The 16,430-nt window shown below is 44.3% G+C and overlaps 1 protein-coding gene across 1 annotated transcript in view; it reads left to right on the top strand.

Annotated features, from left to right (window-relative positions):
* Positions 1-1,602: 1,602 nt before the first annotated feature.
* The window catches only part of LOC148527402 (uncharacterized), a 54,702-nt gene continuing 39,874 nt past the window's right edge, over positions 1,603-16,430 (top strand). Inside the window, exons 1-5 of the mRNA XM_088469218.1 lie at positions 1,603-1,714; positions 7,688-7,795; positions 9,910-10,036; positions 10,753-10,824; positions 15,028-15,127. Coding sequence (XP_088325344.1) covers positions 7,703-7,795; positions 9,910-10,036; positions 10,753-10,824; positions 15,028-15,127 — 392 coding nt within the window. The 5' untranslated portion in view covers positions 1,603-1,714; positions 7,688-7,702. The remainder of the gene's footprint in view (positions 1,715-7,687; positions 7,796-9,909; positions 10,037-10,752; positions 10,825-15,027; positions 15,128-16,430) is intronic.

Here is a 16,430-nt window from a genome sequence, read left to right as displayed (position 1 = left end):
GGAGAGACGGAGACAAGGCTGTCTCCATCTCTGAAAAGAAAATTTGGTTGGTCAGGGGGGGTTTCTGGGTACTCAGAAACTCCCCCTGCGTGCGCTAGTGTAAGTGCTGGATTACCAAATAGGCAGAGTAGGCACTGGCCTATGGGCTCCGTGCCTTTTAGGGGCCCCATAATAACGGATCAAAATAATATTGCTTTGACCTTGAAAGAAAATTACAATCAATTACCAAAAGATAGAAAAAATTAATCAACTCAAAGAAATGAAAACTTTACATTAAAGACTATAGAGAAAATACTGTATTAATGTAATGTACATATTAACAACTTAAAGTACATAAACCATAGACATCAGATTCACATTACAGTTTGTCTCTTAAAAGCTGTCTGGTTTTAAAAAAAAATTGGTGCAATCTACGTATGGATTATTAAAATTATTGGTTGGTAAAATCAAAAACGTATTAGGAGATCATTTGCGAGGGGGGCCCGAGATTTCAACTGCCTAGGGGCCTCCACAGGGTTTAATCTGGCACTGGAGGGGGAGAGAGAATTCTTCCTAATCCCAAAAATGGCAATTGGATAAATTCCATGTATCAATCAGCTCCCATAATGTCCTCTACCGATAACAGTACAGCTACAGAAACAATATTTTGTGAAAAAGGCACGACTCCGTTTTGAAAGATTGTGACTGAACTTACCATCACCACCCTCATGTGGCAAGAAATTCAACAACACTGTAGACAGTAAAGCTAGGTACACACTGGAGCGACGGGCATTCGTTCTGACATAGGAATTCTTCCTAATCCCCGTCAACAGTGATTGCCCGTCAACAGTGATTGTACATCCACACTGGAATGACTTTAATGAACGACGTAACGATCACTGTTACGTTATTCAGTAACAATGCATTAGCCACTAGCCATGTCGCTACTTTTGATGTACAGTACATCAAACCTGGTGACCGTCGCTAGCGTACACACTGAGTGATGTAGGTGATATGTCATTATGAAACGGTATATTGTCCCAACATCACTCCAGTGTGTACCTAGCTTAATACAAAATAATGGGAAATACCTACTTCACAGTCTCAATAAGAGGTATATTTACTAACAATCGAATATAAAATAACCATTAACAGACCCACCGACATGACCCGTTCCATTAGGTACAAAATGCTCTTCTCCTGGACTTCCTTTTTAATTGATGATTGCTGCCCCCTGTGTAGAAACACCTGACTCATCAATTACCTAGCTCAACACAGGTGTCTGTAATCACTAATTAGGTCGGAAGTGTAGGAGCAGAGCATTTTGTACCTGGTGGAAGGGGTCATGTTGGAGGGTAGGCATTAATCAACAATGCATGAGACTGTATCATTATTGGACGACAAATGTATTCCCCTAGTGACCTAACACAGAGGAATACAATACATTGTTACAGATAATTTGATCGAATCCTCAGCGATTCAGCTGTGTAGCAAAACTCATCTACACACACACATACCAGCAAATATACTAGAGACAGAGGAGGAAATATGAGAAGCGCAGAGAGAGAGAGGACAGCTCTCCATAGAGTGTGTGAGTTTAGTCTGAGAACTACGGTACAACCTAATGAGCCACTGCTGCTGGTAACTCTTATGTGTGGCCGGCAGGCGGCAGCCTTTAGCTGCTGCTGCTTTCTCTGCATACTAGTGCTCAGTCATTCAGTGTCCACCACGCTAGGTGAGAGCCGCGCTGTTTGCATTGGTACTTTCTAGGTTGTTGTTGTTATTATTATATGCTGTGCTAAAGTCTCTTAAGTTAATAGTTATATTGCAGTCAGGAATTTAGCTGTAGAACGGTTAATAAATAGCGGATGGATTTGTATATATAATCGTGCTTTGTGTTTCCAAAGTTGTAAGCATGCAGACGTCACATTGGGTCTCCTTCATAAGGATAAATGTTCTATTACACAACTGTATCGGCCATTTTTTTTGTTATTCACATTTGTCTTCGGGCTATCTATTAAAGCAGCCATTGTAAAGCTTTGCTTTGGGAGCTGCTAGCTCTGTTGCTTGTACTTGAGCATGGATTGCTGCTCTTTGTGGAACAGCATTAATATAAACTACAAGTATGTAGTCTTCTATGTGGGAAGCTGCCATGTTTCCTAAGCCTACTTTAGGGGACTTTACTGTTATTGTCCAAACTCTGTGTCTGGCTGGCATATATACACAGGGTTTTTTTTTTTGATTGTGTGAATGATCCTGTGCGGAGCATCTAAAAATAAAACCCATTCTGTTATGTGTCTATACCTGTTTGCGTTGTGGAACAGCTCTTTGAATGCTGGATGTTGCTTATTTACGTTTAGGCTGGGTACACACTAGGGGCCCCATTTACAAATGAAATATAACCCCTTTAGCGCTCGCTAAATGGGTTATACCATCTTCCTGTATTTAATAAACAGTGGTAATCTTAGATTACCGCTGTTTGTACAGCATCGCTCTTGCCATCCAAAAGATGGTGAGAGCGATGCGGGCCCCATTGCCGGCAATGGAGACCCGGCAGTGCCTTTCCGGCTTCAACGAAGCCTTCCAGGTACTGCCGGGTCTCCCTGTCATGCACATGCGCAGACGGACTGTTGCGCATGACACTGGAGCCCGTCGCTTGCAGCGTTAGGCTGCCAGCAACCGAGCGGAGGACCTCGCTGAGGACTTCGACTTCGCGGGACCTTGCCGGAGGGGTAAGTATTACTAAATACCAGTGGAATTTTCGATTGTATCACAGTGATACTAAACGAAAATTGTCACTGGTATTTCCCTTCGTTTGTAAATGGGGCCCATAATGTTAAATTGGACGATTTGTCGTTTTGAGCCAAATTGGAACGACAAATTGTCCACATGGTCTAATATGTATGCACTATTGCGCGCTTCTGTGTGTTCCTCGCATTTACAGATCTGCTGTACATGCACGACAGATGAGGAGATAACTTTAGCAATTTTGTGGAAATCATGTAGTGTGTGCGCCCAACCGTAATGCCAGGCGATATGTTAACGTTATGTCATTAATGATGAAATAACCAAACGATGCAAGATTTATCAGTCGGTAGTTTTGAAGGTTTGCACAGTGTGTACGCAATATATTGTATGTCCTGGGGATGAAGGGAAATTGGGAAGATCATTGTGTCATTTGCACATCTAGTAATGTGTACCCAGCTTTATAGTATATTAAAAGTAACATAAATCACACTTTTCTTCTTTTTTTTTTTTTTTTTTTTTATTGTAATAAACCACCATAAAGTTGAATAGCACAATTGAATGATGTTTCTATGTACGGTAAGTAAATGCTAATAATCATATGTAACGGTTTAGTGTCAAAACATGGTGACAGTCTCGATGTTGGAGACGGAAGGCAATCCTCAAACCCCTGACTATATAACTTCTGTGCAAACCACTCTTGTAGCATATTTTCTTTACATTGTGTTTGTTTTTGTAGGTGATGGGAGGAGTATATGCTGCAGTGTTTACATAGAAAGTATTGAAATTACATTCTGATAGCTTTCCATGGGTGCTAGTACCCAGTCAAATGTTTTATTTTCAATATCCTGGAATTGGGCTATTTTATATAACACATCTTCTAAATAACATTCTCTTGTAAAAATTCAAATTGCTGCTATGTGAATGTAATGCCCCTTAAAGGAATGATACAGTGGTGGTGTAAATGGCTATGTTATGAAGGGACACTAGTCGGTAAAAGGACTGGTACAGTAGTACTCAGTTGGGTGAGTGCAGGTTGGGCCGTCAGATAAGTAAGTGGAGGTCTTCGCTTCGCAAAGATGGCATCATGGCACATTGTTGTATGATGCAAGAGGAATTCTCCAAAGTTAGGGTAGTATAGAGTTTTCTTTGGGACCAGAGTTTTTTTGAGAGCTAGGGGTCCTAAAAAAAAGTGGTTTCATCATGTGGCCATCATGGTATAAGCATGCTGACCGAACCTACAGTGAGCACTTGCCATGGAAAACCAGTTTACCACCATGTCAAAGGGAGAAAGCGAGAGACCTAGAGGCAATCTACCGCAAACCCAGCCTGAAGTTTTGAGAAGTAGAGTGGTTATTTTTATTATTTTGATCTGTACAACCGATGTTTTAACTTTTTTTTTTATAGCTCGAAGAACTCTACAGTAGAGATTTATTACTATCCAGTATCATCTTTTACAGTGTTTTGCAACATTATGGCTAGTGCAGGAGGTGTTTGTTCAATAATCCTGCTGTTTTAATTTCCACAAAATCTCCGCGATCAGGCCTTTCTTACACTGGAGGCTACAAATCTTATTCATGACCTTTCATCTACCACCTGGACTACAGCAACCTTCTACTCTCTGGTGTTCTGCCTCTCCCATCTTAAATCAGTGGGCTCGATTCTATTCAGCGCGATGTAAATAGCTCCGGGAGTGAGCTCCCGCAGCTATTCAATACACCGTGCTGACAAGTCCGACTAATGATTTCTTCTCTCATCCCTCAGGGGATGAGAGAAGAAATCCGACAAAAGTCCCGGCGCGAGGCTGTTTTCTGCCCTTAGCGCCGGGAAAACAGCCTCGCGCCGGGAAGTTAGGTTGGGGAATGCCCGTTATCGTGCCTAAACACCCTGTTTAAGGAGCGATAACGAGCCTTCCCCGACCTAACAGCGCGATGAATTGAATAGCTCCGGGAGCTATCTCCTGGCTCTATTTACATCGCGCTGAATTGAATTGTGCCCAATGTTGCTGAAAATCTTCCTGCTCTTCTTCAAAGTCCCCACTCCTTCAGTGGTTTCCCTTAATAACCCAGTATAATCAGAGCCTGCCCTAACCAATTTGGTGCCATAGGCAAGATTTTGGATGGTGCCCCTTAGCAGATAATCCCACCACACTACACTCTGCAGACACTCTCCCCCACCTCTTCATACATACTCTTCCTTGCTTTAGGAGTCTGGCAGAGTACATAAAATTGTGACTCATTGGCCCCCATTTTATGTGTGTGTGTGTGTGTGTGTGTGTGTGTGTGTGTGTATATGTATATGTGTGTATATATATATATATATATATATATATAGATTTATTTCTACATGTACACACACTGATCCAATTGCTGCCCATCTCACAACACCCCTGGCCTCATCCAGCACCCCACATCCAGAATAGCTCCCCTGGCCTCATTATGCACCCCTCATTCATATAAGGCAGAGTGCATCACAGTGAGAGCCATATAGTGCAGAGTGCGCAGCAGTGAGCACCATAAAACACAGAACAGTGATCAGTGACCCACATATGACTTCTAAAACAGATAATATAAACACACATAAAATGAACACACACGCACGCGCGCGCGCGCTACATTAATGCACCATGACCACCCCTCTAGATGATACTGGCACTTACCTGTCCTGGAAGAAGTTGTGTGGTCCCTGCTGGGGCTGGGCTCCATAGCATAGGAGAGGCAATAGAAGAGCCTGTGAGATGATGACAGAGAAGAGACTGGAGAGGAAGGGGGGAGACCTGAGGTTAGGGGGTGTGGTCTCGGGCAGGGAAATGAGCGGGCATTTATGTAGTATAGACAGGAGGGGATGGGGACTCGGGGGGAGGGGATGGTCTCAGGCATAGTGACAGCCTGCTCAGAGCGAGGATAAGAAGGAGACACAGTCAGACTGCCTGAGGCCAGCTGCAGCTCAGAGTACTGTAATAATGAGTCAGTGTGTGACTCATCATTAGTGCTGCAGGCCACTTCATTGTCGCCAGGCCAGTGCATTGCACCGCTAACAGTACTGAGCTGTTGGATGCCCCTTAGGCATTTGCCTAGAGTGCCTATGCCTAGGGCCGGCTCTGATAATCTCTCACTTTCAAAACACTCCACATCCTGCTTCTTCAATCTCCTCTTAGTCCTCACTCCCTTTCACCTTCTAAGCCAGGGGTCTTCAACCTTGGCCCTCCAGCTGCTGTGGAACTACACATCCTAGCATGCACTGCCACCTTTTTGATATAACAGCATGCTAAAACTATGGCAGTGCATGCTGGGATACGTAGTTCCACAGCAGCTGGAGGGCCAAGGTTGAAGACCCCTCTAAGCTCTACCTCTAATTGTCGCCTGTCTGATTTCTCCCTCCCAGTTTCACATCCAAGACTTCGCCTATAATAGTCCCCTTCTCTGGAACCCGCTCCCCTGCCCTTGTGAATGTTTATCAACCTGCAAGAATTTAATAATGCCCTAAAAACACCCCTATTTATTAAAGCGTACTAGCCCTCCTGACTCTTAATGTGTCCACACACATAGCGACATTTTAAACGATTTGGCCGATTTCAACGAATCGGGTAAAAAAAGTACAAATCGTGAGTTTATACTCACGAGCATGATGCCGATGCGTGTCCCCGCTCGTCGTACATCGCATCTTCTGATCTGCCGTGCTGTAGGGCAGATTAGCCAATCTAGGATACAATGCATTGGCTGCAAGATAGATCTTTAGTCAGATTGGACATTTTTAACTCCAAATCATGATCACGACGGCAAGGGAGCTCCCGTAAAAAGTTCATGAGGAAATTGGCCATAAAATCGTATCGTGAGGACATCGGTATGTGTGTGGGTACCTTTACTGTATCTCACATCCTCTGTTCTCCTCTCATTCCAATTCCCCTTAACACCAGCCCAATAGACTGTAAGCTCTCACGAGCAGGACCCTCCACCCTCTTGATTCTCACCCAGCACTATCATTGTATCCTTGTCACCAGTTTGCTTCCACTCAGTCTGCAATTCTGGTTCTTTCTGTTCCCCCTTCCCAAAGAACTGGGTCATCGAGTGCTACTGTCAATCTTATTTGTATTATTAGCTCAGTTTGATTTTTGCTCCTATACCGACTGTTTTAACCTTTTTATATTGTGTGGTTTGCTATTGTTTACTGCTATTGTAATTCTCCATGTATGAGGTTGCAGACACTTGGTGGCACTATATAAATAAGAGGACAGTCTCCTTTATTTGTTCAACTTCTTGTGCTGTACTGCACCCTATGGGCATATCTTATAGGGGTGCAGGGTGTGCAGTGTAACATGGCTCACCTCGCACCCATAGACTACTATACTTACATCTCCACTGAGTCTGCTAATATAATCTGTGAAAAAATGATGCAGGTGCTACGTTCCCAGAGATCAGTGCATGCGCAGTAGTCTGAGACTGCTCCATGAGGCCCACACCCCAAGAGATAAGATGGGTATACAACTATGCGATCCATTTTACGATGGTTACAATGCATATCGGAACAATATAGCACGCGGATCACAGTGTGTACGACCACTTAGGCATCCCTGTGTATCATTCATCGCATTGTCCCATCTGCTGTGCTGCACCATCAACGACTCCATGCTGCTAAAGGCAGCATGGAATAACACATCGCGCCGTTGTACACCACATCATGCTCTGTATCATTCTATCACGTCTTCCCATTGGCTGGATACACATTCACATACAGTAGTGTGTACCCAAGTTTAGTCTGGGCAAAAAAGTATAAAGAATGGATGCATTAAACTATAATCACCCACAGTAGGAACAAAATATCAACCAGTTGTTTCATGTTAGGTCACTCCGAGCTGGTAGTCGCCCCAAATGACTAGAAACTATGTATATTTTAATGTGTTCTTCAAAATGTCTTATTCACTGTATCTCTAAAACTGATTTTCATGACCAACTCTTCTTTTTAGTAATTTTCAGGTAACATGGAATCAGAAGGTCTTCTCCAGTGTCCATATGACAAAAACCACATGATTCGCCCTAGCAGGTTCCCATATCATCTTGTAAAATGCAGAGAGGTAAGGAGTGTATCTCCCTTATTAATCTACACGTTTAAATGATTACTTAAAAAACTAAATGTATATATGGCTACAGATTCCTTTCTAAGAGATCCGTAACATCCTCTGCTTTGACTGATGGTATTGGAAAACGCAAGACCTGATTTAGCATGGATCGTTATTGCGGCCGATTTGTTGCGTGTGCGTGAGTTAGCATTGCCATTGCTCTGCGTTCACTCACGCAGATACGAAGCCATCGTAGAGTGATTTACATAAGGGTCAGCGTTTGTGTGTGGTGACTGGTGAGGGGAGTGGTCTGGAAAACGCAGACGTGCCTGTCCGTTTGAACGCTGTTACTTAGACGAATACTCACTGTGTGCGACGAGGTTAGCAATTTCTGAGTAAGGTCTGATCTGGTCTGGTGTAATTGTGCATGAGGGGCCGATGTTACTCAATGTTTCTGATGTATACACAGGACTACAGGGTATTACGGATGTGTGATAGCGGTAGTGGGCGTTTCCATGCTGGCTGTGCGATGGCATTGCGATAGCATTCATTAGCATATTTTTGCAAACAGATCTGCGTGCGTAATCACAGCCAGGATCGCAATAGCAATCCGTAATGAATCAGGCTCTCTGTTCCCATTGTTCTGGGTAAGAGGGAAGCAAATGAACTGAAACTAATTGAATCATTTAAATGAGCAGCAGGTTAGCACAGTGTAAAGCTAGGTCTTTTGGTTTGCCTCTGACCCAATATGCTATTGTATGCAGTTTTCTCCCCATGTTTGGATCATGGAGTGTAGCTGGAAATGTAAAATGTAGTCACCATGCAGGCTGTTACTCAATCCAATGGATATTGTTTGTATTATGCTATGTGACATAATATTCAAGGGAATATTGCTGGCAATACTTGAATTGGTTAAATTAGACCTACTCAACTCGAGCTCCAAGACACTACTCCTGCAGCCTTTGGGGACGTAAACTATAGTAGAGAATGTAATTGGCAAAGGACCTGGCGATGGAACCCTGCTTCATATTGCAAAAGATGGGGAACCCAGGTGAGTGACCCAATGAAAATACTATAGGGAAGGGAGGAGACTTGGTACAGAGCTTGTTTAAATTGGAAACACCCTATTAATATTCATGAAATCTAATGGCTCAAGAGAGCGTCGGTAGCATTTACACTTAAATGTCAGCTGTGGCCAGTTTGGTAAAACAGGGGTTTCCAAATCAGTCCTCAAGCATCACTAACCGTTCATGTTTTCCAGACCACCTGTGGATCTGTACAATTTGTCAGTAATGCTGGGCATACACTGCCAGCTAAATGGGTTTCAGACCAATAGACATTTTATCTGACAGCCTGAAACCCAGCAGATATGGTGGTCATACACTGTGAGATATCAGTGTGTGGCAATAATATCTGCTTTCCTCCTCTGAGGAAAAAACACTTCCCCGTTCCTCCCCTGTGAAGGAACAAGGAAATGTCGAGTGGTTGGCCAGATGCGGGCAAACAATCAGATCAGTGGGGCATGTTTGAAGATTTCACATGCCTGACCGTCCAATCATCGCTGATTGATCGCACCACACATTATGTAATTATAGGCACAATCCGCTGATAATCGGTGGATCGGGCCAATAATTGTATAGTGTATGCCTGGCTTTAGGAATGACTGCATCACATCTTTTAAAATGTCAGTTGGCAATGATTTCTCCTGTGGACCAGCTAGGTTGTGGGTCTTCAACCTTTGGCCCTCCAGCTGCTGTGGAACTGCAGATCCCAGGATGCCCTGCCACAGTTTTAGCATACTGTTATATCAAAACGATGGCAGGGCATGCTGGGATGTGTAGTTCAACATCAGCTGGAGGGCCAAAGGATGAAGACCCCTGAGCTTGGTGGTCTGGAAAACATGAACTGTTAGTGATCCTGAGGATCGGGTTGGCCACCACTGCTCTGAAACTTAGTGTTATGAGCGCAACTCTTCAAGCGGTGATTTGACATGCCTAGCCTGTCCGTAAGCTGTAGGTAGAAGCTAGTTGGTTATGAAGCTTCTCTGCTGCTCATTTGCCCATTCTACCAAGATTGCAAGACTTCTAGAAATACTCCAGATATTCAATGGTTTTCTTTCTTTCTTGCAGAATAATAAAGCAGTAGCAAAAGATTTGGCTGTTTGTCCATTTAATGCCCGTCACAGAGTTCCCAAAAAGGAGCTTGACTTACACATGAAAAGCTGTGAGAGCAAATGTTCAATGGATCCACTTCCAGGTAATTTTTTTTACCCTGTTTTAAGTCACTTTAGGCTGCCATTTCGGCTCACAGTACCTCCTCAGTGATATTGCTCGTTCCTTCTGGCAATATATTGGTTCCATTGTATAGAGACCATTAGAACTACATTTGTAGATCTCTGCAACTCCCCTAGGAGAACACACAAATTTATTCTCGGCATAAACTGGTGTCTGCAGTTGATGCGTTCCTGAACTAAAGAAACCACATTTTTCTGTTCTTGTGAATCTAACGGGGGCCAAGGGGGAACACATGAAATGCACCTGTTCACTACACAAAGAGGAAATAGCCACTAAAGGGTATATTTACTAAAGTGCAGGTTTTTAGAAGTGGAGATGATGCCCATAGCAAACAGTCAGATTCTAGCTATTATCTAGAAGGTGCTAGATAAATGTTAAGCAGAATATAAATGGTTGCTATGGACATCATATACACTTCTAAAAACCCGCACTTTAGTAAATATACCATTTTAGTGGATCAATATCAAAGATCACACTAGTTCCTAGTGAATCTCCAGTCAGGATTTTCAAGGCCACCCAGCAAAATAGCTGCCTTCACCCATGCACTTTAATTTTAAAAACAAATGTTTACTTAACATAGCCAAACTGTGGGCTTTGGTATGCATCATGATGTATTATATTCTATATCACTATATACTGTATATGAAAATATATTGCTAAAGGTGTTTTTCTTTGCAGTTGACGCCGAAATCTACATGGATAATTTTTCAACCTGGCAAAGCCCTCCGTGTGAAGAGAATTGGGAAGAAGGTAAGAAAGCCATTAATCTGTATTGACACTTATGCTCCACTTCATATAATCGAGATGATGCCTTTTACTGGGTGTTACTTGTCATGTTTATATACTTGTTGCCACCATAGCAAATTTGTTGACTTTCACTGGGCTCACCCCAGAGGAGTTTATAGAGCGGGCAAGTGCTCCGGATGCTGCGGCAGACCAGCAGAGTGGTGGGCAGTGTATTTGGCAGTGGCCGGTGGGCTGTCCCTGACCACCGCCAAATGTTTTGTTTACTGGTGTGGCGTAACTGCAATGGTAAGGGGCCGTTGCTCGCCAGTCTCTGGACGGGGCTGCGGCTGTATGCAGTAAATTACATATCCCATGATGCTCCGGGGCACATTTAGGATTATCGCCCATAATGAGTTATAGGAGCTCACCGGACACACTGGGACGGACTTTCTTGGGAGGAGGGAGGGAACATCCTGTACAGATGAAGTGAACTGGGATGAGCACTGTATGTGAGGTGCCAAACAGAGGTGCACTCAACATGGCAGGTGTGTGTGTTCTAAATACCTAGAGGGGGGGGCGGGCGGGCGTTGACCCTACATCTTAACTAAGGTTTAAACATGCCTAATGTGCTAAACCTGCTTTGAACAATGCTGTTGGGCATGCAGTATACACCCCCTTTCTGGAGTTAGGATATTCAGATAGAATAGAATACTTTATTGTCATTAACAGCACAAGTGATGTCAATGAAAAACCATACTTGGCACAGTACCATATAGTAAGACAAATGGCAGTTACTTTACAAATCTAAAAAACATAATCAATCAGAGATCATTACGACGTTTAACATACGCACAGAACTATGAAAAAACCTATTATGCAACCGTTTTGTGCGCGATTGTAAGGCTCTTAGACGCCAGTTTGATGGTATCCACTCAAAGATCGCATGGTTTGGAAGGCTTGGATCTTCCACAATTGATTTTGATTTATTCAGGACTTTGTTTACATAGATCTCCTAGGAGCATGGTAGCACAACAGCAATTATTTTACAAGCTGTCCTACCCACCCTTGCGTTCTGCAGTAGTTCAGTTCCCAAACCATATGGCACATATAGGACACTCTCCACAATGCTGCAATAAAAATTCAACAAGGTCCCTCTACTCACACAAGCCAATCTCATGCGTCTTAAGAAAAAAGGCGTCTTTGTGCCTTCTTAACCAAAAATGCAGTGTTTAAGGACCAAGTTAGGCCATTCGAGATAAAAATCCCCAGAAATTTTAAAGCACTTCACTTGCTCAATGGTTAATCTTTCTAAATAAACTGGTACCTTAGGCATAACATTCTGTCTCTTAAAGTCAATGGTTTTAGATGCGTTCAAACATAAGCAATTCTCCGTACTCCACTTGAGCAAGCTAACAACCTCACTCCTGTAAGCGCTTTCATCCCCGCTGCTTATTAAGCCAACAATAGTAGCTATACGCCAGCAAACTTGACAATCTTGACAGATTGGGTTTAAATAGTTTTATTTGCAGGTGGCGGTTAAATTTTTTATCTGACAGGCCCCAAACAACATAATTTAGCAATCAGCGAACTGGTTATAATAGTATTAAAGGCGGAACTAAAATCAACAAATAAAATTCTTACATAGGTAGTCCTAGCTTCTAGATGTGAATGTACCAGATGCAAAACAGGCAGGACAGCAATAGTACAATTTTAGCTTTAAGTTTTTTATGGGCCTAATTCAGAAGTGGACACTAATGCTTGCGTGGCTACGATAATCTGCAAATGCTAGTCTTAGCCTTCCCCCTGTGCACTTACAAACACCGGACATGGCAAGCCCTGAGAGGCCCACTTTCAATGTCCATGGACAGTGCAAATTCCTTCATGGACTCTGACTCCACCATCAGTGCACAATCGTGATCACAATCGACACGATAACCTATAGCCGACGCAGTGTCCCCTTCTGAACTTTCTCTTCACATGGTCTCTTCAGATCTGCGTTTGAGGACGCAGTCTCGTTTACTGACACGCTTGTGACACTCCCATGAGATGGCCTTTATTGTGATCACAAGGAAAGGCCATGGCTTTCGGCTGCCAGCTCAAATAGGAGCAATTAAGTACGCATGCGCCATAGGGATTTCCTAAACATTTTGCCCAGTGGGCAAATAATCCCTCAACTGTGCAAACATGAACACTGCATTCACTTCTGAATACGGCCCTATATTACACATATAATCAAGGATATTTATGAAAGTTTGTGCATTCTGATTCAGAGGTGGATGCAGCTGCAGAACCGGTTGCGTTTTTATTTTGCGGAGTGGCAACAGCGGTAATATGCAAATAGTTTTATCCTTCCGCTTGCACGCTAAGATGTGCCAAACTGTGCAACAAGCTCTGAGACGTCCACTTTAATTTTCCCCGTGGACAGTGCAAATCCGCTGGAGGTTCCAAGCACTCCACCATTGGTGCACTATCGACACTTGCACCAATCTATGGCTGGTGCAGTGTCTTTCTGAACTCCGTCTTAACATGGCCTTTATGGCCTCAGCTCTGCGTTTGGGAATGCCCCTGACACTCCCATAACATACCTATGAGACAGCTTTTTTTTTTCCATTAATTTCAGGCCACCTCCCAGGCACCACCCAGGAACATCACAACGTCCATAGTTTTTGCTTCGCCGGTTCCAATGCTAACACTGTAGGCAACAGCGGATTCCACGTACACTCAGGGGAAAGCATGAGCCGTGGGGGTTTACAGGCCTTTACGGGCATGTGCAGTAGTAAATTGCTCATCTGCAAACATTGACCTTGCATCATATGTTAACCATAAGAGCCAATGCTACCATTGTCCCTTATAATGTCTGCATGGACGTTGAAACTGCACATTGTGAGAATAGGGACTACTATTTAGGATCGTAATGGGCAACAAGCAGCCCTACTAGCCTTCACCTGCGACCCCCTTCTCCTTACTGCCATATGATCAGCTTTGTTTGTTATAGCTTGTAAGGCTTGATTACAATGTCTGCTGATATGTTATTACAGGTGGTTGTCTATTTTATTAAATGTATTTGAAATGACTACAGAGATGAAGGGCATGCTATAGATTGTTAGCTTGCGAGCAGGGCCCTGTCTGTCTGTTATTACACAGTCTTGTTTTATTATTATTTTGCAGTGGCGTAAGTTCATCCCAGACGCTCGGAGGAAAGTTATAATTTGGTGCCCCCGTCACAGCCGCTGACATTGTAATGTAGAATTTTGCATGCAGATACATTGCTGTGCAAATAAAATGCATTTGAAGGGAGATATTTGCACAAAAAGATGCTCAGCGCTACCGAGTCACCCTGCGCTCACACGTTATGTGTAACGTGACTTGTAGTGCATGGAGGATAGATGTATGGAGTGGGACGGGGTGTTGTAAATGAGGGGGTGCACCGGGACTGCTGCACGGGTCTGAGGTTAGGGCTGCAGCCAGGGAGGAGTGCGACGGGGAGTAGTGGGTGAGGGGAGGCACCGGACGTGTCACACTGACATAAGAATCTGCTGAAAAGCAGCGACACCAATGAGTAGGGATAGGCTAGACGGAGCTCTCCACTAGTGGATGGTGGCTTCTCAGGTCCTGGGAAGAGGTGCCATGTATTGGGAGGAAGTGACGGTACACTCCAGGTACATAGTTACAGCCATAAGTGGGGTGAATATATTGTGGGCAATGGAGGAGGTGCCCCTTCAGTGCTGGTGCACGGTGGCAGGCGCCTCCATTGTCTCCCATACTTCTGCCCCTGCTATTTTGTTCCCATTAGTAAAGCACAACCGAATATGCTGGTAATATGTAAGTAAATGTTGAAGGTTTGAGAGCCACCCAATCAGTCCCTGAAGTACATTCATTTGCCTAAGACTTTTTTTTTTTTTTTACCAGGTACAGTGACTGGGTGCAGTAGGTTACACTTGCACTCTGATCACGCACACAATGCCGGGAATGCTATTGACACAGGATGCGCCAATAAGCATATGCTGTTCAGACAGCACTGCAGGTTTTCTGAAGTTATGCTGCTTTCCAAATATGACTGGCCTGCAGTATGTTAATTGTACTTTGAGTATATTTTTTGCCTCTTGTCGCATGTGGCATACTGTGAGCTAAAATGCTCTGAAAGATAACAAACTATAATCATCCTTATTTATTTAGTTATACTATACCCTGTGTTTATTTTTATTAACCTCTTCTTTTTTTTTATAGAATGTTCTTCATCTGAACCATCTCCTTTTATCTTAAATGGATTCGGGAACCAACAGCCTTACAGCGCACATGACCATGGCTACGAGAGATCTCCACCCAGGTTAGGATTCTCTTTTCCATTGCAGCATAGACCATAGATAGCATGTTGGATGCCTTTTACGTGGTAATTTGCTATTTTTAAAAAGTAATTGATTTGACTTTTGCCTGCTTTTATGATGGCAAGATTTCAAATTAAGCTCCAAACCTCAGTGCAATTAAAATGTAACACTTGTGTAATATAGTAAACAGGTTTGATAACTTAAGTTTGACTTTTTTTTTATTTATTTTTTTATTATTTGTGCCATGCTTTAATCTTCCTAAAATTCTCATGTCATACAAATTGATACTTATACACAGTGGTCATGCTACATTTTAATCCATTGAAGTGAAAAACTATTTTTTCTACTTCAGGGTCCATAGGGTATCCACAGGATACCTTGGGGTATAGGTGTGACGTCAGTCGCTGGGCACCATAGAGTTAAGCTTTTCAGCCTCCCAGGATGCACTAGGGTCCCCCTCCTATACCCCGCCCCCGAGCCAAGGCAGCTCAGTTTAGTCTGGTGCCCGGCCGGAGTCGGGTGCACCTGTCGGAGTGGGGGCTAGAAGAGCCCCTGAAGCTTTCTTCAATGCAGCTGTGGCTGCACATCTGGATATACAGCATGGACAGTCAGTCCTGACGTCCATGCTGTCTTCCCTACACCCCCGCCGGTACCGATCCGGGGATGCTGGTGAGCATCTGGGGTCACAGCTAGCGGTGACCCCAGATGTTCCGGACCATGGCCGGATCCAAGGGGGACAAAGGTAAGCAGCGGGGTCCCGCGGTGGGTCCCCGCTGGTCACATGGTCCTAAGTCCCCAGGCAGGGGGCTCCCTGGGGACTGGCTGCAGCGTGGAGCCAGGCGACCAACCTGCGCTTTCCACTACCCCCTGGGACAGCGGACCACAGCAGAGCGGTAGCGCTGCGACGTCCCAGGGGGTTAAATGCATGCCAGGGGAGCGCGCCTTCCCTGTCTCACAGCCGGCGCCTCCCCCGCTGCACACAGCCCTCTCTGCACGCTGCCGACTGGTCCTGTGGCAGCGCTCCTCCCCCAGGCCAGCCTCCTCTCTGCTCCTCGGCGGCCATCTTCTCCTGAACGCATGGTGAACGCTGCTGGAAGCCTGGAAGGAAGCATCGTGGTCTGGGTCCCCCCGCATACCTCTCCTCCGCTGTGGTCAGGTCTGTGTATGCAGCGCTGTGTCCTACCAGGCCCTGGGTCTGCGTAGTTGAGTGATCAGCGCTGTTAGTGCAGGAATTTATTTTCTTTGCATTGTATGTGACTGTGCTAGCGCTGCTGCCTGTAACTTTTCTCTAAACTGTCAGCTTTA

This window comes from Taudactylus pleione, unplaced genomic scaffold (genome assembly GCF_031769625.1).
Source record: "Taudactylus pleione unplaced genomic scaffold, aTauple2 ptg000089l, whole genome shotgun sequence".
In the NCBI taxonomy this organism is placed as follows: domain Eukaryota; kingdom Metazoa; phylum Chordata; class Amphibia; order Anura; family Myobatrachidae; genus Taudactylus; species Taudactylus pleione.
Note: the sequence above shows the minus strand (reverse complement) of the source record. Positions and strands in the feature narration are given on the sequence as shown.